The sequence below is a fragment of the Podarcis melisellensis genome, assembly GCF_964234715.1.
Source record: "Podarcis melisellensis genome assembly, chromosome: 11".
Classification (NCBI taxonomy): Eukaryota; Metazoa; Chordata; class Lepidosauria; order Squamata; family Lacertidae; genus Podarcis; species Podarcis melisellensis.
Window position 1 is genome coordinate 2,016,222 of NC_138543.1, and position 27,850 is coordinate 2,044,071.

The following is a 27,850-nucleotide window of genomic DNA, read 5'->3' on the forward strand; positions in this document are numbered from 1 at the left end:
CCAGTGGAAGTGATGGTATTCCAGCTGAACTATTTAAAATTTTAAAAGATGATGCTGTTAAGGTGCTACACTCAATATGCCAGCAAGTTTGGAAAACTCAGCAGTGGCCAGAGGATTGGAGAAGATCAGTCTACATCCCAATCCCAAAGAAGGGCAGTGCCAAAGAATGCTCCAACTACCGCACAATTGCACTCATTTCACATGCTAGCAAGGTTATGCTTAAAATTCTACAAGGAAGGCTCAACCAGTATGTGGACCGAGAACTCCCAGAAGTGCAAGCGGGATTTAGAAGAGGCAGAGGAACCAGAGACCAAATTGCAAACATGTGCTGGATTATGGAGAAAGCTAGAGAGTTCCAGAAAAACATCTACTTCTGCTTCATTGACTATGCAAAAGCCTTTGACTGTGTTGACCACAGCAAACTGTGGCAAGTTCTTAAAGAAATGGGAGTGCCTGATCACCTCATCTGTCTCCTGAGAAATCTCTATGTGCGACAAGAAGCTACAGTTAGAACTGGATATGGAACAACTGATTGGTTGTTCCATATCCAGTTGGTGCAATTATTTGAAAGCACCAAATAAGCTGAAAATGAGCATGGAATGGAAAAAGAAGCCAGTGACACAAAAATAGAAGAGGCAAGAACAAACCAGTAGGCGGCGGCGATGGACACAGATCCACTGCTAGAAGGACTGAAGAGGAAAAGGGAGTAAACAGACCCAGAATGGCTGCAGCTATTAAAGGTTCTCATTTCTTCAAATCACTTGAACGTCTGAATCCTGCCATTGAAAAGTTTCTGATTAAAATAGGCTTCTTTTTGCAGTATTAATCACTGAGAAAGTTCCAACTTGTAAGTGAAGAGCCTAAGTCAATCAATTTAAGAAGTTAACATTTTCCCTTACCAAAATTCAATGTCTCTCGGCCTATCCAATTTATAATTTTAAACAGTAAAACTTGTTGTCATGGAGACGGGGCCTATAGATACTATTTGGCATCATTATGCTTCAGTTAGTGTCTTTTGACTGGAATATTAAACACTAATTAAAACATACAGGGCACTAAGAATCTGTAATAGCTTCTATTTTCTCATTTGTTATTCCCCCCCACCCCGCAGGTCTAGATGTCCATGATATGAACAGCTGAGAGACAATATACTCTTGATTTCCCCAAGCTGGTGGCAATATCTTTTTAAAAATAAATTTGTTCTTGATATCATAAAGTACATATATAGGACAATGCTACAGAGGTATAGCATAAGGTATAACAAAAGGTAACATATCTGCACTTATATTATCACTAAGGAGGTTGTGGGTTGTGAAATGGATGAGTTATAGAAAGTTCCCTCCATTATAGTTACTTGTTAGGGCCAATTTCAGAAACCTGCAAGAAACTTGGCAACTATTTGTTTCTTTGTTTGTATTTCACCAGTAGCTTATGTCATCACTATGAAGCTACATTTATTGCTAAATGTGTACTTAGAAACATAAATATATTAGGGGAAAGTGTGCATAAATATGCATATATTAGGGGATATTAACATATAAAATGCATTATATTATGGGAAATTGCTTTAAAAACGTGTGTATCAGGCAAAATGTGTATATCGGGGGAAATGCCTTAAAATGCTGACAATTTTTTTTTTAATGAATATTTATTAGCATTTTCAAAAATCACACAAAAACAAAAATAGACAAAAAATAACAACTCCATAACTTAAAAACAATTAAAAACACATAAAAAATCAATTACTTATTCTCTTTTAACTTGTTTCTCAGACCTCCTCACGCCTCCCCTTCTTGTATTCCAATTTAAATTATCAGCTCAGCAAGTCCTTAACTTATTTCTCCACTTTAACTTAATAATTTATTCTAACATGTTGTTATTTTACTTTTCTTCTTTCTTCCGTTTCCTCAATTTATTTTGCAAACCTTATTTTCATTTAATTTAGACCATTTTAAAAACCAGTTTTGACTTATCCAAACCTCAACATCAATCCTTATACCTCATTATTCATTCTAAAATATTTTTTCTAAAGTCGACCAAAATTTCCCTTCCACAACTTTCCCAATTTCCGTACAAATAGCAGAACCAAATAAACACAGAACAAATTATAATTATATACCCTTTGGATTCCCAGACTCCACCCACCCTTTTCCCGGTTTCAATCCCCAACAAATGTCCATCAGTCTCAATATACTGTTTAGCCTGGAGATCTCACATCCGAGGCTCTTAATTCTCTCTCAATTCCTCTCTGCCGGTCTTTTTGATTGTCCTTAATGTTAAACCCCAAATCTCGGAGAGGCTCCGGCCCAACAGGATCCATGTTTCTTCCAGCCAGACCCCATATTTAAAAATAAAGCCTGTGGGGTACTCCAAATCTTGTTTCATACTCCTTTCAAGTCCAAATGTCCCCAAAGCTCCAACTTCCACCTTGATCAAATTTATAATCCTTCGGTCTCCAGATCTCCACATGAGGAGATCTCTCAGTTCTCCACTCTCCAATTCAGGCCAGACTTTCCACATCAGATTTTTATTTTCCTTTATTGTCATCATGTCAGGCCTCAAAGGACAACTCTCCTTTAACATCTGCAAAATTACAGCTCCTCCTTCCTTTTCTTCAGGGGCAACATATGTCTCCTTCTCCATATTCTCAAAACTCTCAAGTTTCTCTATTTGTCCAATTGCTTCCTGTTTCAAATCCTTATCAGATTCAACAATGTTATTTACTGTTAAGTCCAGAGTTGTAACATTTGTAGCCAAAACATCGATTTGGCCTTGTAACTTTCCCAAGAGAACAAATACTCTGTCCAATTCAGCCTGGATTTTCCCTCCTCCAGCCATCCTGTAATGTCACTAAACCCCTCTAGGGGGATTTTAGTTCCTTAATATTCCTTTCAGCTCAAGTCCAAAAATCAAGTTATTTTGTATCAGCCCTTTCTTATTTTCAACAAATTGTAACAAATATAACCAGCAGAAGCAACAAAAGCAGGGTTCTCTTTTTCCGTCTTGACAGCTAACTTGACAGCTGTCAAACTCTTCAGTATTTCATCAACAGGCTCTCTCACTGGACGCTCCTGGGTCCGGGGGGAGGGGTGAAACTTCAGCTCCCAAAATTAATCTTTTATCCTCCAGTAAGAATTCTTGTAATGTCAAACCGTGAAGTTAAAGTCTTTTACAAAAAAGAAAGAAAAAATTCTCTCGACCTTAGCTAGCAGGTCCTTTGCTTTAAATTATTTACAAAGGGGGGGGGGCGGACTTCCTTTTTAACCCTTCCCCGCTCGTTCCTAATTCAGCAGATTTTTCCTTTAAAGTTCCAATTTCCATACTACTCACGGGTTGTTGCTTTAGAGTCCAATTGTTCAAAGGAAAAAGTCTGTGCTCTCCGACAATGGCTTGCGGCTTCACTCCGCAGAAGAAGCAGTACTCTCAGCACTGCACCGCACCCCGTCCCCGTTCCGAAGCCTTTAAAAAAGGCTCCTTCGCAGATTGGGGGGGCGCAAATGGTGCCTGCCGAGTCACCACGCTCACAGGCTTCTGCGCCTGTGATTTTTAAGGGTCCCCGCGTCGCCGCAGCGGCAACACCCGATCCTGCAGAGCCGATTCCCTCCAGAGCTCGGAGGGAATCCGCCATTAATCGATGGCGCTAACCCAGAAGTCCCAAAATGCTGACAAATTTTCTTGAGAACAAAAGAAACATTTGCAAACTGATACAGAAATATGGAGAACTGGAGAACTGGGAAATGGAGAGAAACTAAAACTGACAGATTTGTCCATGGCTAGCTGTAAGGGAAGCAAATCTGTCCTCCTATAGCAGCTCATAGGTTGAAGGAGAAGCTACCATAGTTAATGTCAACCACGGTTTGTCAGTCTGGATGAAAAGAGAAACTGTGGTTAACCTAAAGTGGAACTGGAAGCTTCTGAACTTCTCCTCTTGGCTGCACATGAGAAGAGTTGAAGGTGCTTGCCCAGAAGGAGGCTAGACTCTTTCATAACTCACGAAACCATGAATGCAGCCGCCTGCAACCTTGTGGCCTGCAATTTACAAGTCCCATCATCCCCAGCCAGGAGTAGCGGAGAGGTCAGGGCTGTGTGAGTGCGGCAGTAGAGCCAAACCCGAACTCCTGCTGGGGCATCTGCACGGCCCTTCGCCATCACCTTGCCCTCAGCAACAACAATACTCCTTCCAAGTGACTATTTCTGTCCTCTGCACCACTGGGCGAACTGATCCTATCTCTGAGCATTCATCATGCTGGCTGTGACTGATGTGAGTTGTAGTCCAAAACATATGGAGGGTATCAGGTTGAGGAAGACTAATGATGCCACATAAATTAAAACCTATAGTGGAGTAATTATATTGAATGTGGATGGCCAAGTCATTCAGACAAGATATATGGAGAGTACACATGAGGTGCTATTCAAAACTAGTTCTACCCAGTGTAGACCTATTGAAGGTAATGGACATGATTAACTTGGGTTCATTTATTTTAATGAGCCTACTCTGAGTAGGACTTAATTTAATGAGGCCCATAACCAGAATCCTCTGCAGATAACACTGAGAAATGTAAATATATACAGTAATATGACCTATGGAGAACCGCTATGCAAACATTGAAGCATAGACTTTTAAAACATTTTTAAACATTTAAACATAGACTTAATTTTCCCCGTCATGGAAATTTTGACATGTCAACAGAAAATCAGAAAAAGAAAGTGAAACCTTTCAAAGATGTGCATATTTAAAAATGCTTGTCTACGAAGTCTTTGTATCTGCTCTCTGTAACAAAGGTTTAACAAAGCCAACATTATCACATGCCACATTAATGCCAGCCTGTAATTAAAAATAAATGTACCTACACAATTCATGCCTGAGTCTTGAGGTACAGCATGTGGGTTTTCTGCAGAAGTATTTTTAGTCGCAAGTAGTTTAACAGCCTCTGTTACTGTTTAATGATTACTGTTACAATGAAGTGATGAGAGTAATCTGTATTTTGTGATTTAAATTTTTATCAGGAAAATAAGATCATAGCTGTATGAAGGAAGATGAAAGTGCTCAATGCTATACATGACAAATAACAACTCTGGAAAGTCAATAAGAAGAGGACAAAGGAAAGAGCTCCTGAGGGGGCTGCAAATGGAAGAAAATGGAATTTGAAACCTCCTTAGTGAATCAGAGGCTTTGAGAGACAATATGAGCCCATGCAGAATTTATTCTCCCAGGAAGTGCATACAAATTATTGTGAAGTTCACAATGTAATTTATTGCAGGTTATCTGCTCACTGAAATGTTTTTTTTTTAAAAAACCATGTTTCATAATTTCAAGACCTCCCCCCTTTCTAACTAAAGCAGAAATAAAATTCATGCAAATATTTGGAAATACAGATGACCTGAATGATTGCTTGCAATGACTACTGTATAACCATGATTTATTGAATCTGTTGTAGACTGAGAGACAAATAGTGCCAAAACTTTATAGACTGTTTGTGTATTTAAAGATTGAAAGATCTGGCCTGCCCATGGTGTTTTAATTCGTCACTTCATGAAGAGAAGCACATTTGTTTCTTCAGGTAAAGAAGGTAAAGAGACCCCTGACCGTTAGGTCCAGTCGCGAATGACTCTGGGTTTGCGGCACCCATTTCGCTTTCCAGGTCATGTGGCCAGCATGACTAAGCCGCTTCTGGCAAACCAGAGCAGCGCACAGAAATGCCGTTTACCTTCCCACCGGAGTGGTACCTATTTATCTACTTTCACTTTGACGTGCTTTCGAACTGCTAGGTTGGCAGGAGCAGGGCCCGAGCAACGGGAGCTCACGCCGTCACAGGGATCCGAACCGCCGACCTTCTGATCGGCAAGCCCTAGGCTCTGTGGTTTCTTTAGTAAATACTTTTAACCTTGATAGCTAAAGAACATCTAGTCTTATTATATAACATTCCTTCTTCATAATTACAGTGCTCCGGTGTATAGTCTTAGTACTTACACAGTTCTACTGTGTATACTTTTAGGTAATTACATGTGTTATGTATTCATTTTGCATTTGTGTTTTATTGCGGACTCACCATGCTCTACTGTCAGCTCCGCTCCTTCACTGACAGGGAATGAGAACACAGGCATAGAGAGCGAGCAGGGAAGAGGGGAATGCAGAGGGGAGGGAGAGGCAGCAGGGAGCAGCCGTAACCTGATCTCTGGACACAGGGAAAATGAAAGAGAGAGCCAGAGTGAAAGAATGCAACTTGTCCTCTCAGATCAGGCACAGGCAAACTCCAGCCCTCCAGATGTTTGGGACTACAATTCCCATGATCCCTAGCTAACAGGACCAGTGGTCATGGGTGATGGGAATTGTAGTCCCAAACATCTGGAGGGCTGGAGTTTGCCTGTGCCTGGCTCAGACAGTGACACAGACACAGGAATACAGGGAGTGCTCTCTCCAAAATCTCGTAGCTCACAAGACTGGCCAAGAAGCGTGAAAAGGACAGGAAGAGAAGGTGGGGGTTTTCCTGTTGGGGAGGAAGGGCGGCGCTCAGTTCCGGCAACTGTGCTTTCTGAGGATAATGGAGATTAGCTGAGCTCCGACCTTTTGATTTGAATAATAAATCTGAAATAATTAACTGCCAGAGTCATCCCAGGTGTGTGGGAGAGACCCAAGCCATTACATCAACATTGTACAACATTATTTGAAGTATTGCAAGAGCACCTCTGTGACACCACCAGTCCCTTTCTCAGAAACTGCCTATGCTGTAAATCCTTTGCCGAGAGCTCATCTTTTTTCAGCTTTTTCATCAAGTAAAATTGATTGGTGTTGGGGGCAGGATGGTGAGAGGGAGGGGTCACAGGCAGGGCTGAATCGAGTACCTGGGGGAACACCTTTCTTCAATCGGTATTGTTTTTGATATTTGGTTGGAAGCCGCCCAGAGTGGCTGGGGAGACCCAGTAAAATGGGTGGGGTATAAATAATAAATTATTATTATTATTATCTAATTGACCCTTTGCACTCCATATAAAGGAATAACAGTGTCAAAGTAAACATTGCTTAGCGCTGCTTTGATGCATACATTAGGTACTATTAGATAATGTTATCTGTTTATGGAGGTCAGACTTCTGTGGGTTTGGTGTGTGTGTTAAAACTGGGGCAAGATTTTAATTTCTGAACTCAGTACATATTAGAATTTTTATTGATTTTACAAAATAAATCTCACATTTACTACATTTAAATTTTAAAATCAAACAAGATTTTTCCGAATCTTATGACTTCCCTCCTCCCCTCCGTGGGTCCTTTATATATCTAAATCAACTGCATATTATAGTTTTTCCACATTACGGTCCTCCAAAGTATCCAAAGTGTTTCTAGCATTGCAAGAGTTACTAAAAGCTTGCCAAACAACTCAAGTGATTACAGTGTTCTTTTACATACAGTCTGTATTTGTCCCATTCCCTACTGAAGTTTTGATCTTCCTCATTTCTGATTTTCCCTGTCAGTCTTGCCATCTCTGCATACTCTAATAATTTCATCTGCCAATCCACTTTTGTTGGCATTTTCTCCTGTTTCCATCTCTGAGCAAGCAGCATCCTTATAGCTGTAGTTGAGTCTTCTCAAATTCTTCAGTATATCTGCATCTTAGAATTTAATTATGTCCAGTGAGTGGCAGGATTTAATTAAGCCCCGAGTGTTAAACTGGATGCCAGATCCTGTGTGTTAAAATGGATGCAAGACCCAGGTGTGTGTTTGAGCTGTGTGCTAGATGCTGTTAATTCTCTGGAATTAGCATGTGTGAAAGAATTGATGTAGCTGAGCAAACTTATTGAGTTCTGTATCAGATAACTCTTAAGCCTATAAAATTAGCATGTGTTTTTAAAAACTAATTAACCCAGGCTAATTCCCTTGGAGTTGTTGGTCTGTGGGGTAATGAACCATTAGCACAGGCTTCCTCAACCTCAGCCCTCCAGATGTTTTTGGCCTACAACTCCCATCAAACCTAGCTAGCAGGACCAGTGGTCAGGGATGATGGGAATTGTAGCCTCAAAACATCTGGAGGGCCTAGGTTGAGGAAGCTTTGCATTAGCACAACACAGGATCAAAGGAACCATGTGATGGCTTCCGGTTCCACTCTGCCTTAATGGTGGCAGCCAACATGATCATTGGTGAAGGTGATCATTGGTGAAGGAAAAACAAGGATGATTGAGGGTAATTATCCTTGCCAGTTTCCCCCAGGGACGGGGGGAACAGGCTTCACTCACAGTTCGTCTTGGTACCTGGCTCTCACTCAGGCATGGATTGCAGGAGGCAGCAAGGTGCTGAGGGCAAAACACTTCACCTGGAGAAAACCCTCCAACGCTGCCATTAAGAAGCAGAGGTTCTCCTGTTAATTAGAGCTTAATTGGACTAAAGTACAGAGAGATGAGATCATAAACTGCAGAACAAACAACTGCAAGGACTTTAAGGTTTGAATTTAAGATAAGATTTCATTCGGTGCAAAAGATGGTGGGGGAGGGGAGCCTATGGTTTCTTAATTTAAAGTTTTATTCTCTACATTTATGATTCGGCAACCCTCCTCTGAATGTTAGTTCAAGTAATTATATTTGTACAAGCGAGGACGGAAGAAATTGGATTATAGATATGGAATATAACATTAAACAGAACTGTGCGTGTAAAAAAAAGGAAAAAAAGGAGGGAAGCTTTATTTTGCAAAAGGTTTATGATGAAAAATAAAGCTGACTCTTCCCCATCCTTTATTATTTACGGAATGAACTGAATAACACTAAGAGCACTAGGAATTTAATTTAATTGGAAGTATAATTGCTCATATATCTTCAGTTGGACGGAAGAATAAAAGGAGTGTGAACTTGCCAAGGAACTGATAAGGTTCATTACTGAGTCATCTGCAGTTTGACAGACCGCTCTTCTTCCCAGGCTGAGAGGGAAAATGGTGAAAACAGGTTAGTTGTTGGGACAGAGTGATTTTTTTGCACAGGATGGAGCAATGGAGAAAATTCTGGAACAACAATGGGATATCAGCTTTGCCCAAGGCATGGTGGAGAAAAGCAGCAACTGAGGGAAAGAAAGGCTTAACATCTTACAAGGACAGGAAGAAACATCAGACAGAATAATTGCCACACACAGGAAGAACAAGAGTATAGTTTGAGTTCCTCAGTTGCAGTTTTATAAATAATTTAATGTGTCAACACAAATAGAAATTATTAATAATATTGCAGTTATTGTATAAGGGATTATTATGACTGGAATGTAATGGAAATTAATAAGATTTTGGAATGCAGAAATAAAGCAAATAATCAAGCCATCAATTCTAGCACATGGGGGGGTCACCTTATCTAAATTATATAATTTGGAATTTGATTGATTGGTATTCATAATTGTATTATAAATTGCTATTGTTATAATGAGGCTATTATTGGATTGTAATTGAAAACCAATAATTATTCTCAAAGGAACCATGTGATATGCACATGAATGGGGCTTTCACTCCCCATGATGAGAGAGCAGAGAGTTTGGACTTAGAGGAAGCTGGGCTAAGCTGCAGGGAAGGGCGCTGCTGAGCCCGTGGGAGGAGCAGGACCCTCTTGGAATGCTGATGCTCTGAACCCCTCCATGGCAGCCACAGGTTGTATATATGGGCAAATATATCACACAGACACCACAGTCCCTGCTGCACCTCCTTTGTAAAAGGAAACTCAAACCTGGGGTAAAGTTTCTTGGAGCTCTCTGGAATCTCGCACTGCTGTGGAGATTGGGGGTGGTGTGTGACAATATGTATGAATGAATGAACCTCACTAGTCTATTCTCAATGGACATAAGCCTTTAAATTATTTAGTTAATATTCTATAGTACTATCTTGCATAGTATTATCTGGTAAAGAGGCTACAAGAAATTTTCTTGGACCGTCCATAACAAAATGCTGAGTCTGACCTCAAACCTGTAAATATATAAACGATATCAAGTATGGTCAGGAGCAAAAGAAAAAATAGAGTTTTATTCCCCTTTAAATTCTTAGCATTTACTGTCATGTCAACTTCTATTTGTAAAGGCTTTTGCATTGTTTTTCTGTTCTTATTCCATGTCTGTCACTTCTGAACTTTGGAATAAGATTGATAACTTTCCGGTGCTTTTATTGGACCAAGACTCAATTGGTGTTTTTCATGGCTGCAAAAGTGACCTGTGGTGGCCAGGAACCCACCCTTTTGTACCTATGAGGATAAGCTCTGCAGCGTCTAATTATTGCTACATGATTGTGCTTCTTGAGAAACACAACAGGGAGTTCAGAGAATTATAGTTATCTAAGCAAGCCAAGAGTAGGGAAACTGCAGAATGAAATCCCCTTGTTATCCGCTGAAGGAGAGCTGGGTTTTTTGCTTTTAAAGGAAAAGTACAGACGCCAGTTGACATAATGGAGGGAAAGGAATGATGGAAAATTTGACCATGATGATGAATAAATATTGGGTTGTATTCAACTACCGTAAGTTATACTCAGAGGCAACCCATTCAGATTAATTGGACCTACATTAGACATGTCATTAATTTCAATGGGTTTCCTCTAAGCATGAAGAACATTGGATAGAAATCACAAGAAGCAATAATAATAATACTAATTTATTATTTATACCCCGCCCACCCAGCAGGGCTTCCCCAGCCACTCTGGGCTGCTGGCAACAGATTAAAAACAGAATAAAACATCACACATTAAAAACTTCCCTAAACAAGGCTGCCTTCAGATGTCTTTTAAAATTAAGATAGTTGTATGTTTCCTTGACATCTGATGGAAGGGCGTTCCACAAGGCGGGCGCCACTACCGAGAAGGCCCTCTGCCTGGTTCCCTGTAACTTGGCCTCTCGCAGTGAGGGAACCGCCAGAAGGCCCTCAGAGCTGGACCTCAGTGTCCGGGCAGAACGATGGGGGTGGAGACACTCCTTCAGGTCTACTGGGCCTTTGAGGCCGTTTAGGGCTTTCAAGGTCAGCACCAACAAAGAAAGAGTGGCACAAATAAACTCTCCACCAAAATCAACAAGCAAATATTTTTAAAAAAAATTAAGAATCAGGATACCAGGAATGGGGGATAATGAAAAATCTCATTATTCTACCATGTTTATTTCCCAAAATATTGTATGTAGATATACGCCGCTCAGTTTTCATTTAACCACTTATATACCATGTTAACATCTGCCAGTGGAATCTTCATGGCTAAAATGAACATTTTGAGCAATTTGAGACCTGTTGTTGCTGATATAAATGTTAGACTGCAGAAAGTGTAATTTGCAAATCACATAATAGCGTTTAACCGAGTTTCTGTGGAAAATGCAGAATTATTTAAATGAGTATTGCAACTAAGGAGGGCTAAGCAGGATCTCAAGAGGGAATCCTTGCAGAAAGACATTCACTCGCCTGACCATCTGGAGGAAACAATTTCATGGACTGGCATGACAGAATGGTACTAGGTGCCCTAGCTTAGCACCTGTTTAAAGAACTTTAATTAGTAGATTAATATTCAGCGATATACTGGGAATCTAGAAACAGCCATGTCAGCAATCACCAGTTAGTCTGCTTGGCAGACAAAACACTTGGGTCCAACTGACCATTGCCATAGTTTCCAGAGCTGAAGGGCAACAGAAGCTTGCCCTCTCTCTGCCATCAGCCAGGGTGCCAAAGGCCACCCAAATGCTGGACTCCTTTTCTCCTGGGAGGTTCCTCATCCATCATTGAGCAGCTGCAGAGAGGTTGCTTCCCTATCCCCTCCCTGCCAGGAAGAACTCTGCTTCCATGGCTGGTTGCCCTGGGGCTGCAGAAAGGTACCCCATGCACTGGGTACACCCACCACTACTGGAGCAAGAACACAAGAAAGAAGATCACCCTGGCCTGAACTGATCTCCCTCGTCTATGTCTCCTTGCCCCTTCCCTTGTCTGTCTTGCCTTTTGCAAGTCTGTTGTCCAGTCCCCGCTGCCCCCTAAATTCAATTTAGTAGTAATGACCTTTCCTCTTTTACTAGTGGGAGCATCTGCTGGAGTTCTTCATTTCCTTCCATAACTGGGAGGAACCCTTCCATTTGCAGAATGAAAGTGCAGACTCCCGCTGGCAGTCCAAGGAAGAAAGAAACAATCCTTTTCAGGCAATGAATATATATAGGGGGCACCATCATGATAGTAGGCTTTTCTCTTGACACTTCTGGGCACCCTGCTCCTCCAGAGCTCTTTGCAAGGCCAACTGTATCTACAGGGGTATTTTCAAAAGCTACAGGGAATATGCACTTGTAAGGACAGAACCTGCCACCCTCCAAAACATGGCAATTGTACATTGTACATGCATTAAAACATTTCTAAAACCCTAGAGAATGAAAATTCTAATTCAGCATAGCAGTAGATCAACAGCCTGGAGCACCTTCAGCAATGTAAGCAGTGCTTAGTTGCTCTGCCAGTTTCATTTCTCATTGGCGGTATCCTCTGGTTTGTAGTGGCAAGTCTTGTGTGTGTGTGTGTGTGTGTGTGTGTGGTAAGTGCAGCTTTTTATTTCATGCTTTAAAAAATTATTTTGAGTCACACTATTCTCTGAGCTACTCTTATGAGTTGAAATATCTTCTATCTTGTTGTTTTGGATATCTTTATCCATAAGGGGAAAGAAGTATAAGATATTTTATTCCTTTTCGAAAGTTTTGGCAGGTCACCTTGACTCCATTGCTTTCGGTGTGGAGTAATGCCTTCTCTCGAGGCTGCATTGCCACTCTGTGGCCAGTCGAACACAGCAAAGGAAAGGAAGAGCAAGCATTGACTATCAAACACAAGCAAGAGGGCACCAATGAAACATACCACAATAATTTTATGAGGCTATTGCTTAGAGAAAAGTATTAAATTTCCTTTGTGTTCATTTAGTTCAACAGATAGTTAATATGTTAGCTGAACATACACTGTTCAACAGGATAAAAGCTTCTCAAGCATATTCTTCTATAATCAATATGCCAGCACAAAGCACTATTCTTTATTATCAAAGTTCATTATTATACTCCCTAGTAGTGTTGAATTGCCCCCGCCCAAAAAAATAACTTTAAAAAAATGCATTCGGGTATTTGCAACCGTAATGAAGTGGTCTGTATGCAAGGAGTGCATGTATAATGCCCTAGAATGGGAGGCTTTAGCTTGGATCCTAACTAGGCTTCAAAAGGAAGGGCTTCTTCCATTCATGGACAAGACCAAGATCCAGCAGATGACCATGTTGCTTGATGGGACGGGAAAAGCAATTTTTGCTTATTCATCCTTCCTCCTTCAGTTACCCCACAATGCTCAGGAGAATCACCCAACCCTCTGGAGCAGATTTCTGGGGTTGTAAGGGAAAGGGGAATCGGGAAGAGTTGCCTTCCCATTCCTCCAACAATCGGAACCTCCCAGAACAGAGCTGTCAGAGGACGGACCTGCCAGCAGGAGAAAAAGCAGGATTCTCAGCCTAGGTGTCTATGTTGGATGGAGGCTTTGAGCACAGTATCATTGGTTTGGAATGCTAGAGACAGGAAGAAGCTGATTAGTGAAATATATTCCCTGGTTTCTAGCTTTCAGTTGGCTAAGCTTCTCTCTGTGCTACAGTAGCTTGCATAGCTCTGTTGGTAGATCATGGGACTCTTATTCTCAGGCCTGTGGGTTCGAGCACGTCTTTGGGCAAAAGATTCCTGTATTGCAGGGGATTGGACTAGACCAGGGGTCAGCAAACTTTTCCAGCAGGGGGCCGGTCCACTGTCCCTCAGACCTTGTGGGGGGGCCGGACTATATTTTGAAGGGGGAAAATGAACGAATTCCCATGCCCCACAAATAACCCAGAGATGCATTTTAAATAAAAGGACACATTCTACTCATGTAAAAACACGCTGATTCCCGGACCGACCGCGGGCCGGATTGAGAAGGCGCTTGGGCCGGATGTGGCCCCTGGGCCTTAGTTTGCCTACCCATGGACTAGACCCTCATGGTCTCTTCCAACCCTATAGTTCTATGATTCTATTTTCCATTGATAAAATCTCCGATCCCCTATATCAACTTGTGCAAATAGCTACCTTGCATGTGTGAAAGGTCTGTTTCATTTCTTACAAGCCTGTTTCCATGCATATCCTCTCTATTAGTCCTCATAGAAAATACAATGCTAATCTGTTACTTATGTTGAAATACTTGATCAAGTTTGCATGCTTAAAGGATTTTGCTCAAAAAGTCTGTCTCTAAAAGTCTGAATGATGAGGTGAGAGAATGAAACAAAGCTAAGTTGGCAAAAACTACTGATGTACTTTATACACAATGTGTGCTTTTCTCTATCTCAGTCTGAAACTTCTGTACCGAAAAAGGGAAGGCAGTTTTTCTGATATGGTATGCCTATCTCTGACAATATTTGTTTGCTTGCAACATAATATTAGTAACAACACCTACATTTGTGAAGTATTGGTGTATGTTAGTGAAATATACAAATACTTCAACAGGTTACTGATTGTAGATGCTGACTACCAAGGCTCAGTTATTGTCAGAAATTGTCTTTGTGCAACTTCTGCTTCATACTAGAGAAGCAGTTAGTGCAAGTTTTACCTACAGCTTTTTGTGGTAAATGTAGTTTACTGTGTTGTAATTATAACTTTCAGTGGAAGATTTTCTAAGTGTAGTTTGTACCAGAAACTAAAGTTTTCATTAATTAGTAAGAAATATAAATGGAAATATCACCTAATACAAGCTATGTTTTCTTCCAAGGTGATCCAGATTCTACAGTCTTGTTAATGGATATTTGAGAAAGAAAACTGTCAATTGCATGGCATGGCATGGCTAAGAAAAGCCCACCAGGACGCAATTCTGTTGTTACAGGTATTTTCCTGTATTTTCATTATTTTCAAGTTCTTTGTGGAAGACGTGGGGAAAACAGGTGTTTATTGCTTGGCAGACGATCCTCTTAGTGGATGCTTCTCATTTAAACTTTAAATTAAATCCTCTGTTTACAACATACTAATTGCTGCAGAGTTTATCAAGTCATCAAAAGCAGCACTAACAACTAACAGCTGAATTCATAATCACCAAATATTTTGCAAATGTCTGCATTAAAAGAACAAAAAGGTGATGAAGTCATTAACTTTCCCAAGTTAACAGAGAGAAATGTGCTTTAAAAAAGCATGTTTGAACCTTCTAAAGCAAATCACATTTACTATTTTCACTTGAAATTGCAACATATATCTGTACTGATGTAAACTACGTAAAGGCAAATTCACCTGAGTCTAGTTTTAGAACCAAAACAAACTTATCCAATGAGCGTAATACAAGACAGGAAACTCCAATTCTAATTAGGAAGATAAACAAACTAACGAATAAACCTACATGACAAATTCAAACTCCCTTAATGTACCAAACTATGTAGGAGGTCAGTCCCTCTGAATCTCTCATGGTCATGCAGATGGTGGTTTAAGGAAGTTTCATTCCAAAATATCTGGAGGCCACAAAGTTGGAGATGAAGGTTGGTCTATTGGCTAGGAAAATTAAGCTGCAATCCGCAATGGTGCTAATTTCTGAGTAGACATGTATAGGCTTGCATTACTGGAGAGTTTTGGCATTTCAGGTTTGCAATACAATTAAATGAGCTATCAAGTAAGTGTAGAAAAACATCCAATTGCAGTAAATGCAGCCAGGATTGTAAATAAAATTGGGGGGTGGGATCCAATATGTAATTGTTGTTTTCGGGTATAAAATTAATATGTTTGTGAAATAATCTGACTCTGTTTCATCTATCGCACAGATTTTATTAATCCACAAATAAATAACTAAAACATATTTTGCTAACTTGCTCTTGCAGTAGGTGACTTTAAAACACTGGACTCACAGAAAAAAAATAAACCAAAAAAGTGTTTTGCCGAAAATTGTGTGATCAGGAAACTAGGAAAAATAACAAACAGAAACTGTAATGGCATATCAAGTTTTAAATTTACCTATTTTTTAATTGTTCAGAAAACTTACTTTTCTCAAATATTGTCAATGTAATAATAAAATGCAACAAAGCATCAAGTCCAGAAAGATTACAGTGTAACATTTGCCATTTCTCTTTACCATATTACTTTTCTTATGAAACACTGTGTTAACAGAGACTGTTTTCAGAACTGTAGTAATTCTGCCTGAATATTGCAAAATACAATTCCAAAGGCGCAAAAAAAACTGCCAAAAGTGAGCACTTTAAAACCCTGTTTACTTAACAAAGAAAAAATGAAGCACGTGGTTAACTGTCCTATTAAGAATCAATTAGAATTAACAGTGCTTAACTTACCCTGGATTGTGACCTTATTTTTACCAGCTCTATAATAGTGTAGGTACATTTCTAAATAACTGTAGCAAAAACTTTAAATAATCCAGGCTTTTTGTTGTTGCTGGCCAACAGGCCAACAGGCAATATTTAAATTCTAGAAAGCTTCAATACAGTGTAAACACTATTGTTCCAAAATAATACAATATATCATTGGCATGCAATTGTACAGTGATATTCAGTCATATAGCAGATAAATTGATATTTTATAGCTTACAATGTCATACTTTTTCATATATTTGTGAAATTATTTGTTTTATTAATATATACTAATGGATATATGAAGAATCTGAACAAATAATAAACATATAATACACTGACCTAACTCTGGAATGAGACATAATAACATGCTACTATAATATATAGTCCACTGATTATTTCAGAATAAACTGTTGTCATGTATTTTGTATTTTTTGCAGTTGCATCGTATTCCCTGGTAGAACTATACTGAATTAGGAAACACTCACAAGGGATTGTCTTCTCCCCCACGCCCAGAAATCTGGTGAACCCCCGAGATTCTGCATGTTATTATTGCATCCCTATTGATATTTCCTGGCAGTGTTTCTGAACAATCATTCACCAAATTATTAGCTTTGAATTTGTACTGTATTTCAGATTTCATTTGCAAATCATTTTAAACCCTGGAGTTTGCTCTAGATTTAGGATTTGTAAAATAAGTGACATAAAAAGCTGTGTCAAACAGAAAATTGCATCAGGTGCAGCTTCTCTAATCATCGCTCTACAATTAAGGGAAAAGGCAATGCTGCTAAAATCCTCTGTTTTCCACTATTAAAGGCCCAGAGGTCTCAACCCACCCTGAATCTGACAACCCTTAAATAAATGTTAATCTAATTTCAGAACTTTCCAGAGAAATGCAAGACTCACCAAATTGGCTGGTTTGTTCTTCATTGGGGCAGGTGAGCTTTATTTAACAGTTTGACCAGTACGAATCCACTTGTCTGTTCTTCATTCTGTGAAGTCTACATACAGCAAAAGTGCAGCTTGAGCCAGCAGCTCTCCATTCAGCTGTGCAGGTGAGGGGAGCAAGGAGCGTGCGAAGACTTCTGGCGTGTTGCTTCTGCCACAGGTTGGCGTGACGCGCTTCTCTGACATTGCTGCCTATTGAGCTGCAGATGTGGAAATGAAGCCCTAATCACCCTGTGCCTAAGCTGACTCTTACAATAAAACCCTCGTGTTTTTGTCAGCTGTGGAGATAATCAATTCATGAGGAAGTAGGGGGCTGCCATCTGTCACCTGAGTTAAACTGATCAATTTCCTCATCTGGGTGCTTATATTGCTTTTAAAACTAGGTGATAATTATCCCAGCTGGCTTTTAAAGTGCTCTGTGAACTATGCCACATTATTAATAATGGTGTTAAATGCTTTCAGACATAAGAAAACCTTTGGGTCTGCATCTGTTTGTAGACTGAGCAGTTTTGTTGGTTAAAATTTGCTGGATTCTTAAGGAAACAAATTTCCCCTTAGCACACTGCCATGTATTTTTCTCCACAGAGTGAGTTGTTACTTGAAATAAAAGTGTACCATTTGACACAGGGAATGGCACTATATAACCAATGGTCAGAAGAATTAACACTAACAGGCTATTTCATTATTTCTGAGCTGATGAACACTGAAAAGTGCTTAATTAATATAACCGTATCTTTAATTTATTTATTTCTGAATTGATGAAAACAGAGAAGTGCTGGCTGTGTTAGGATCAAACACTCTTGTGTAACAATATCTAGGTAAAGGTAAAGAGACCCCTGACCATTAGGTCCAGTCATGACCGACTCTGGGGTTGCGGTGCTCATCTCGCTTTATTGGCCGAGGGGAACCGACATACAGCTTCCGGGTCATGTGGCTAGCATGACTAAGCCACTTCTGGCGAACCAGAGCAGCGCACGGAAACGCCGTTTACCTTCCCGCCGGAGCAGTACCTATTTATCTACTTGCACTTTGATGTGCTTTTAAAGTGCTAGGCTGGCAGGAGCTGGGACCGAGCAATGGGAGCTCACCCCGTCGCGGGGATTTGAACTGCCGACCTTCTGATCAGCAAGTTCTAGGCTCTGTGGTTTAACCCACAGTGCCACCTGTGTCCCTAACAATATCTATATACCACTTATTAGAATAAAAGATCTGTAAGTGATTTGTATTCATTTAAAACATTCATTTAAAATACCAATACAAGCATTAAAACCAACTTAGCTTATAAAATTAAAATACAAAATAAAACCAGTAATTTAAAAACAAACAATCAACCACCACCATATACTTAACTAAATTCACATGCCTGGGTAGGCTTGCTAGAGCAATTATTATTATTATTTATTATTATTATTAATTATTATTATTATTATTTAAGCAGGCACCAAAGATAGTAGAGTGAAGTTGCCTGCCTAATGGCCTAATGGGACTTCTGAAGTGCAGGGCTGCCTCACCAAAAGATACGTTTCTTGCAAGTGAGCAGCACATCACATGTGGCACTTGTAAATGTGCCAGGTCTGCAGATTTAAGAAATGGTATTTCATGCTCTAGTGTCTGTCATGTTCATTAATATTTTCTATGACAATGGATCTTTCTCACAGAACAGGAATCAGTGAAAGTGGAACCGGGGCAGATCCTGATTCCTCTGCTTCTTCTTCCAGAGAATCACACTAAGGAGAGGGGGTGGGGCTAGTCCCCCTTTTGGGACTCCAAAGAAAGGTGTGCAAGTACCTCCTTCGTCTAGTGGACAAAATGACAAAGTGTGACTCACTTGCACTTCCTGTAACATGCAGGAAAGAGTCTTGAGGCAGCAGGTCCTTGCCTTAGCAAGTGAGATGCCAGGGAGCCTTCTATGGTGCGTGCAGAACAGACGATGTTTATGCCTCATTCCATTTCCTCTGTGTTGGGTGGTAGTGAGATGCCTTCACTGACATTATAAGGTGTGTTGCACTTATTTATAGCCCAATGATTTTATCTCCTGGTGTTCAGCTCCAGGTGATGTCTCTGCAGACAGATGGAGTGGAGCAAATCATTCAAGACAGACAGCTGTGGGGATCAGCATAGCTGTCAGCTTTTCCCTTTTCTTGCCCTTTTCCCTTTTCTTGCGAGGAATCCTATTCGGAATAAGGGAATTTCCCTTTAAAAAAGGGAAACGTTGCTAGCTATGGGAATCAGGCTGGAGCAAATCTGGAAATTGGTTTCAGCAACAAATAACCCTATCCAAGTAAGGACTTGTAAGCAGACCAGTGGCATGGTGCCCTGCGTGAGCCTCAAGCCCCAGGAAACAGGACATATTTCAGCGCAGACCAAGGGGCATGTGGCTGAGGTGCTTGAAGCAATTTGAATGGTGTTTGAAGAAAGAATGCTTTTGCATGGTGAATATTTGCTACTTTAGTCCAGTGTACAAAATCTATGTGATACCTGCACATCCATTTAACATTTGTTTTGTACTATGAGAATACTGGAGTGTGGCAGCACCATATGTGGTTCATTTTATTGGCTTTGTGCTATTTTTAATGTTGGCAATGTTATCCTTTTTTCAGTCATTCAGAGTGATGCAGCAGTTTCACCCTCAAAGTACTGATAAAGTAGACAATTTTCACAAGACTTGAAGATGAATCTTTACACACACACACACACACACACACACACACACACACACACACAAGCCTCAGTTCAATACAATCTGTTTCCCTCCCTTGAGTCCAAGAGAGGGCTTGGTCTTCTTGCTCCCCCCCCCCCACCACACTTTTGTAGCAGTGCATAAACCATTAGTCCATAGCTTGCCTGTCTTCATAAGCTCTTCCAGACAGAGTCTGCATGTTCTCAGTCAACAAAACAACAATGAGACAACCAAACAACCCCCAACTCCCACACACTCTAACACACATACACACACTTTTAAAGGCAGTTAACAGGTTAACAAGGCAATGATCCAGCATTTCTGTGACCTTGACTGAAGTCACACACTTTGCAGCTGTTATATTACATATGTTTTCTTTTCCCCTTGACAATTTATTCTTTGAAAAATACATTTTCTAACAAATATAGTACCAATACTAACAGGCAACACTGTAGACGGTGGTAGTATATTAAACACTGGTTTTATCCAACATTTTGGAAATACTTTATTAAAAAGTGAGTTTTACCCTATTTTTAAAAACACAATAGAATCTGCTACATTAATCCACTACATTATTTTGTTGTACTTGATCTCCCCATCCCATCAACAATATTATAATCCAAGGAGGAGGAGGATTTTAGTATTATTAAGACTTGTTAGTCGCTTGATTCTTGGAGGTCCCCAAGTGACTTACAACACATTAAAAAGCATTAATATAAACATATTACGTACACCCTAAAAGCAACAGTACCTCATAACAGTCACAGGAAGCTTTGGCAGCACACTTATAACAAAATATAATAGCCTGCCAAAAGTCTGTGGGAAAGGTAAGTATGAAAAAGGTTAGTACAGTAAAGGCATCAGGGCAGTTTCACAGAACTCCAACTGAAAAAGCCCTGTGCCTTGTCACCATCTTCCAGGTCTGTGTCAGGCAGAGAGAGGACCTGGAAATGGGTTCTGGCTAAGATCTAAGGGGCCAGGGAGCAGATGCATTCCAGAATATATTGGGGTCCTGAGCCATAAAGAGCTTCTAAGGTCAAAACCAGAAATGGGCTCAGAAGCATTCAGGCTGCCAGGGTAGTTGTAACAGAATTATTGCTATGTGATGGGGGGGGGTTGGCCTTGTACATGTCAACAGCAGCCGCATTCTGAAGATTCTGAATCATTTCATTTTCAAAGTTACCTAGCATAACTTTGCATATTGCTGCCTTAATGATCCCCCCTCACAATCCCAGCTCCTATAGAAAGTGAATTCAGCTATGGATTCTGTGTAAATCATGCTCATACTAGCACATATTATGGATTGAACCATAAGAATCAGTGGCGGATTTATGTATAAGCTAAACAAGCTCTAGCTTAAGGCCCCACTCTCTCGGGGGGCCCCAAAAAAATTAAAGGGAAAAAACAACTGGATGTACATTTCCAAAATATAAGATAAAAAACAAATAAAATAAAACCTACATACAGTTAGAGCTTAATAATTATTTCACCATTAATACACTTCTTCTTAATTGTATTTCACTATTAATATACTTCTTCTTAATTGTATTTCAGTTCAACAATTACCTTGATAACATACATATTTTGTTATGTGCAAATGTCTTTAGATACCTATTAGGTCCATAAATTACCATACAGCATATATTCAACACAAAATACAGCAACAATTTGTTGTTGACAAAGGACAGCTGGACATATAAAGGGCCCCATTACCTTCAGTAGCTTAGGGTCTCATCAAACCTTAATCCGGCCCTGATAAGAATGTACATAGAAACTATGAATGCAACATCACTATGAATGCAACATGAGTGCCTGCGTTTGGGTGCAATTTATGCATGAGCACCTAGTTCTCCCCCCAACCCAAGATATTCCTGCTTTATTTGCAAATACAGCTTAAAAGATATTCCTCAGCATTCATTTGAAAGCAGAGATGGGGAGCCTCTACATTCCTGATCACTGGTCATGGTGGCTAGTTCAACTACATATGGAGAGCCACAGGTTCCCCATTCATGACTGAAGCGCATTTATGCTCAAACAGAAGACAGTTATTAAGAAGGAATCTCTCACTAAAATGAATGTGTGTGCTTCTCTATTTGATGGTAGTTCACTATTATTCTGCTGAAGAAGCAAATTGAAGCCAGGAGGCAATAACTTGACCATGTCCAAAAGAAGCTAATTGCAGAGGTGGAAATGCTAGAGATCACACCATTTATGGAAAATCACCTCTCCAAAAACCTTATCCAAAATCACTTCTCTGTCTCTCTGTCTTTTTGTTCCAGACTGGACTTTTCCGAGATGGAACATCACCTTGGTGTGACAGAGCTCTGTAGTATTGATGTTCTCCTAGTGGTAGAAATACTGCACCATCCAAAGTCTGAAGCACCACAGGGACTGAGATGGTAATTCTCCCTCTCTTTATGTGCTTTATAGAACCCTGACAGCTAAGGCAGCAGTTTACCTATGTATATATGGCTTTGCCTACAAAGGACTTATGAGCTGCAACTCATGTGGAAATCAATGCAATATTGGAAGTACCTTGCCCCTACTCCAGTGGTGTAGGGAGGAGGGGAGATTGCCCTGGGAGCATTTTGGGGTCTGTGTGCAAAATTTCCCCAGGAAATTGAAGGCCCTGACTTTGCAATGAATAGAAACATTAAAACATGTTTGCTAGCATGTCTTTTTAAAATATAAAACTAATAAGGTAATAATTTCAGGTGGCAATGTGTCTTACTTATGAAGAGCACTCTATTTGCAGAGCTTCATTTAAGGAACTGTAAGAAGGGAGAGCAAGGGACGTGGGTGGCGCTGTGGGTAAAACCTCAGCACCTAGGGTTTGCCAATCGCATGGTCGCCGGTTCGAATCCCCATGGCGGGGTGAGCTCCCGTCTTTCAGTCCCAGCTCCTGCCCACCTAGCAGTTTGAAAGCACATCAAAGTGCAAGTAGATAAATAGGTACCGCTTTCTAGCGGGAAGGTAAACGGCGTTTCCGTGTGCTGCGCTGGTGCTGGCTCGCCAGAGCAGCTTCGTCACGCTGGCCACGTGACCCGGAAGTGTCTCCGGAGAGCGCTGGCCCCCAGCCTCTTAAGTGAGATGGGCGCGCAACCCTAGAGTCGGACACGACTGGCCCGTACGGGCAGGGGTACCTTTCCCTTTCCCTTTTACGAAGGGAGAGCAGCAGGGGGCTTGGAGCTGCGCATCAGCACCTCAGCAGCTGGGCAGCAAACTGAGCTGACCCCCAGGCAGGTCACTTAACCACAATCTTCTCCACTACAATGAAAATTATATTCATTATGTATTTCAAGATTTGCATATGTACATGTGCAAATTAGCATGTGCAAGTTTTATTCAAATAAGTGTTATTTTTTGACCACTCTTTGGTTATGTATTTCCTCTTGGGGGGGGGGGTCTAAGAGGCCACTCTATAATACCTTCCCCAAACTGATCTATTTCAAAGGTTCTGTTTGGATGTATTTCCTCTCCAGAATTGAACTAGCTCACCCATGAAATTTTGCTTGTTTTATTAAATAAGCAACATTACTCTATTTTGTATGTTTTACAATAAAAATTCAAATACCATCTATATGCCATCACTGAGAAATTAAGGCTTAAGTAAGAGGTAGAAGTGCAGTTACCATAGTAACGTAGTTCTAGAAGGTTCTGTTTTGACGGCGTCCATATGGGATTGCAGTGCTGAAAGGAAATGAGGCAGAGCTTGTTTTCCCAAGGACAGCAGGACCAGCTCACACAACTGTGGCAAATGAGCAAGAGTGTCACAGACTGGCAGGCAGCTGGAGGTGGGTGGAGGAGGACGAGGTGATGGGAAGAGATTCAGCAGGTCAAGGAACAGCGAAACAGTAGAACGCTAAATATACGCAACTAAAAATAAGAGAGGCACTGAACAGTATTAGTTCACTTCAGCAACTTTAGAGATATTTCTGCTACTCGGTTGACACAATTTTCATTTAAATATCCACTATCCCTAGCTTAATGCCAAGGATCTCCGTCCAGGTCTGACATGAAAGAATTTGTCTGTGGTTTCTCATCCCCCTCATCAGCTTCTCAACTAACTCTAGAGGGTGCAGAATGTGTGAGAAACAGATGCCCAGCAATCACGGGGAAGCCATTCTATCAAAACACAAGAGAAGTAAGAGCTATAGGCTCTGTTCATGCAGCAAGATGCACCATCACAACTGTCCAAAAATCTTGGCAGTGGTAGTGATGGTTATACTGAAATGTCTGTGTGGTCAGATATTACAGTCACCAGTAGAGTTTTATATTTAGTTGTACAGGGATGCATAGAAAGTCCTGTTTTGGACCATTTTGTATTAGAATGAGATTCCTTAAATTAGTCAATTTACAATAGTAAATTGTAATAAAGATACCCTTCCCCTTAAAAAAAAACACATTCAGAGATCTGAACTGATGGTTTCCCAAGAACAGTAAAACTTTGAAATCAATTCTATAATAACTCTGTATTATTCTCTGAGACTTTTCAGAATAAAAGGAAAGTTGCATAAAGTCTGATACTGACATCTTTAGGTTCCTCTTTTGACTCTCGCATCAAGTGAAGATTGACATGTGTGAATAGGTGTTACAGAGAGTCAGAGGCTTTCATTTAATGCCCCATCACCTCCCAGTGTTACACTATTCAACAGAGTCAGTAGTTCACACATGCACTGTGAGACGCAAAGTAGTAAGAGATCAGGTGATACACAAGTATGTGTGAACTAGCCCATAGTTGTGGGAACATTCCCACTGAAAACCTATGAGATCAGAATTCTTTGCAAAACAGCCTTATTCCAATACTGACTGCTGCTTTGTAGAAAGAGAAATCGAAAGACTCACACACATGCACTACCAATGCTCAGGCCTGGATTTCATGCATATGCAGTTCTGACATTAAGCAGCCACCCTACACTGTACATTTGCATGCTGTGAATATTCCCAGCAGTGGGTCAAATCCTCCATGGTAACGCTCTTCAGGGAGCTCTGGAAACTATTTAATTATTAAAATGAATAAATTCTACCAACACATTTAATTGGGAAATATTACATGTTTAGATGAGCCCTAATGGAACAGCTCAGAGAATCTAACAATGTAATAGAGTATGCTGTTTGAAGTGAATTCTCGCAATATTTCTTGGTCAATAACATCATGCATTATTTATCTCTTCTCTTTTCCCCTCCATCCGAGGAATTGTATGAGGATGGAGTCTGTGGAACCTTAGAGATAAAAAATGCAAATCTGAGCATAACCCCCTGGGAAACTGAACTAAAACATCTCCTTAGTTCATAACTCTCCCTTCCTGTCTCCTATCTCCCATGGAAATGATTCCGTGAATTTATTTCTGCAATAATACTAATAATAATCATTTAAAAATCTGAACTCACACCTTCTTCTCAACTAATGGGAGAACAGTTCAAAAAGATCAGTGGAAGGAACCTCTAAATCACTGCTTAGCAGAGAGTAATAAATACGACCAACGTACAGGATATTGTTAGCCAGTCAGTATGGATAACTACTGGAGGGAGCACAATAGAAAGAGTGACAATGCAGAGATAAAAATGTGACCTTTGCATAGAATTGGGGGAAACAGATGGCATTTATTCCAAGGGAACACTTTAGGCAAACATGAGCTTATAGAGAAAAGTACAACAACTACAAATGTGCACATTTATTCCATATTTGTAAGAGAACCAGTTCCTGTGGAACAGCATACACAAACTCCTGCTGTATTTGCATTTGAAGCCATGAGTAGATTTCAGAGAGCCACTTAGCTTTTCTCTGTCAATATTTCCTTGTCTTAAGAGAGAACAGAATAAGCACCGTCCCATTTCAGAGCATTTGGTAAACACCTGCAAGCATATTCTGTCGAGTCTTTATAAAAACAAAAATCCACAAATGTATTTATTCATACATGCAAAATTTCCTCACAGGGTGGTTTGCCTGTTAGTTTCAGAATAAAATATGGGGGAGAGGATAGCGGCAAAAAAGATGAATATCCTTCTGAAGATGGATCACTGCCAGTGATTGGAAACATGCACTACTATAAACAATGGAAAAAAGACTTGACAAACTTTGTATGGCAAGGGAAACTTTTTTGACAAGGGAAAAAGCCAAGAATTAAATATAAAACCCAATTGACAGCAAGAGCGGGGAGGATTCTCACTTCCCGACCTGAAATTGTATTATGAGGCTGCTTGCTTGGTACAGATGAAGGGGTGGAATGAACAACAGGAACCTTAGACTTAGCAGGACATGATTTAATGTACGGTAGGCACGGCTACCTATATTATGATAAAACTAGAACACGCGGGGCCTTCTTCAACCAAGTGATCAGGAGTCGTCTGTATGTTTGAGTTAGACACAGTGGCCTACTAGAAAGAAAGACACTCCACCCCACTGGATATCCCTTACCGAGGCAGTGGTCGTTAAGAAAGTAAACATGGGGTGCAAGTGGGGAATCTACAAAGACCTTCTGGAGTTCCAAGGTGATTCGATAAGACTAAAAAAGGGAAGAAACTACAGAACTTGTGACAGATTAGTTTCAGTTCTTTCAAATAAATGAGCTTTTCAAGAAAGACAAAGAGAAAGGGTTTGCAGAAGAAGAATCAGAATTTGGGGAAATAATTTTAGGCACAAACAAGAAATTATTATCTAAAATCTATAACATCTTTTTGGAATGGGAGACAAAGGATGAGCTGGCGAAGGAGGCAATGATCCATTGGGCATCTGATTTTGGACACCGTATAGAACTACCAGCATGGGGGAAATTATGGAACAACATGATAAAATTCTCAGCATGTTATGAAATCAGAGAAAACATCCAAAAAATGATCTTCAAATGGCACCTAACAGCCAGCCAATTGGTTAAAATGTATAAAAGAGGGTCCAGCTTATGTTGGAAATGTTTAGACAAGCAGGGCTTGTTAGTCCATATGTGGTGGCAGTGCAAACTGGTAAAAATATTCTGGGGAATTTTTTACAAAGAACTAAAGAAGATGCTTAAATGTTCCTTTCCCAATAAGCCAGAAGCATTCCTGTTAGCTATGATAGGACAGGAAATTCCAGATAAAGTAAAAAAATCCTCTTCCTTTACAGTAACAACATTTTAACAAGGCATCTTTCCCCAACCCTGCCTTGGGGAGGCAATAATTGGGACAAAGGAAGGAAGGGACCAGGAATAAGGACCCCCTCTAGGATCCTTATTCTCACTCTAGGAAAATTGTTTACAAAATTGTTTGCCAGTGGATTTTCCATAAAGAATGAAAGAAAGGCAATGTGACTGAAGCAGTAAAGGGAATCCTGATTTGTACAGGCATGAATTGTTTTGGAATAACAACTATGAGATAAGAGCCAATCTCTGAATTCTCCTTGTGAATGTTCGTCTTCCAAGTTTCGAACTTCATCATGAAACTGCCATGCTTGTTATGGTCAAGTTGCACTATTACATTTTGTTAATTAGTGTAAGCAAGAGTATGCAGTTATGCTCTGTTGGGTGTGTGTTTTATTTAGCACGTTATTCTTTTAATTATAAACTAATAGTTGTTTTGTAGTGCAAACCTAATCATGATTCTGCAGAAGCCCCATTGATTTGAAGGAGACTTGCTTCCAGAGCAGTGCTTAGAAATAAGTCCCACTGTGTCCAAAGGTGAAACTCTCTAGAATGTGCATTTATACTTGCAGCTGTAGGACTGCACCCTCAGATACTCATTTTTTGGTGCATTGTGCTAGAACGTCTATTAATTGGCCACCTCATTTTTATAGTGAATAATAAATACATTATGTAAAACACTATGCAACAGATTGTCATATGTTTCTCTTAGAGAAATAACACAGGCCATTATGTCACTCCCCAAATATGATGATATTTTCACCATACAGTGGCGCCTCCCATCCAGAGTAATTTACCGCTTGCAACTTCCCTTTCTTCCAAATGTCTTCCTTCCA

At 40.2% G+C, this 27,850-nt stretch overlaps 1 protein-coding gene across 1 annotated transcript in view; it reads right to left on the minus strand.

Annotated features, from left to right (window-relative positions):
• The window catches only part of TRPM3 (transient receptor potential cation channel subfamily M member 3), a gene marked incomplete at its 5' end in the record, with an annotated part of 408,936 nt that extends 391,552 nt beyond the window's left edge, over nucleotides 1-17,384 (minus strand). Inside the window, one exon of the mRNA XM_081930365.1 lies at nucleotides 17,178-17,384. Within this exon, the coding sequence (XP_081786491.1) occupies nucleotides 17,178-17,201 (24 nt within the window). The remainder of the gene's footprint in view (nucleotides 1-17,177) is intronic.
• Between the last annotated feature and the right edge of the window lie 10,466 nt (nucleotides 17,385-27,850).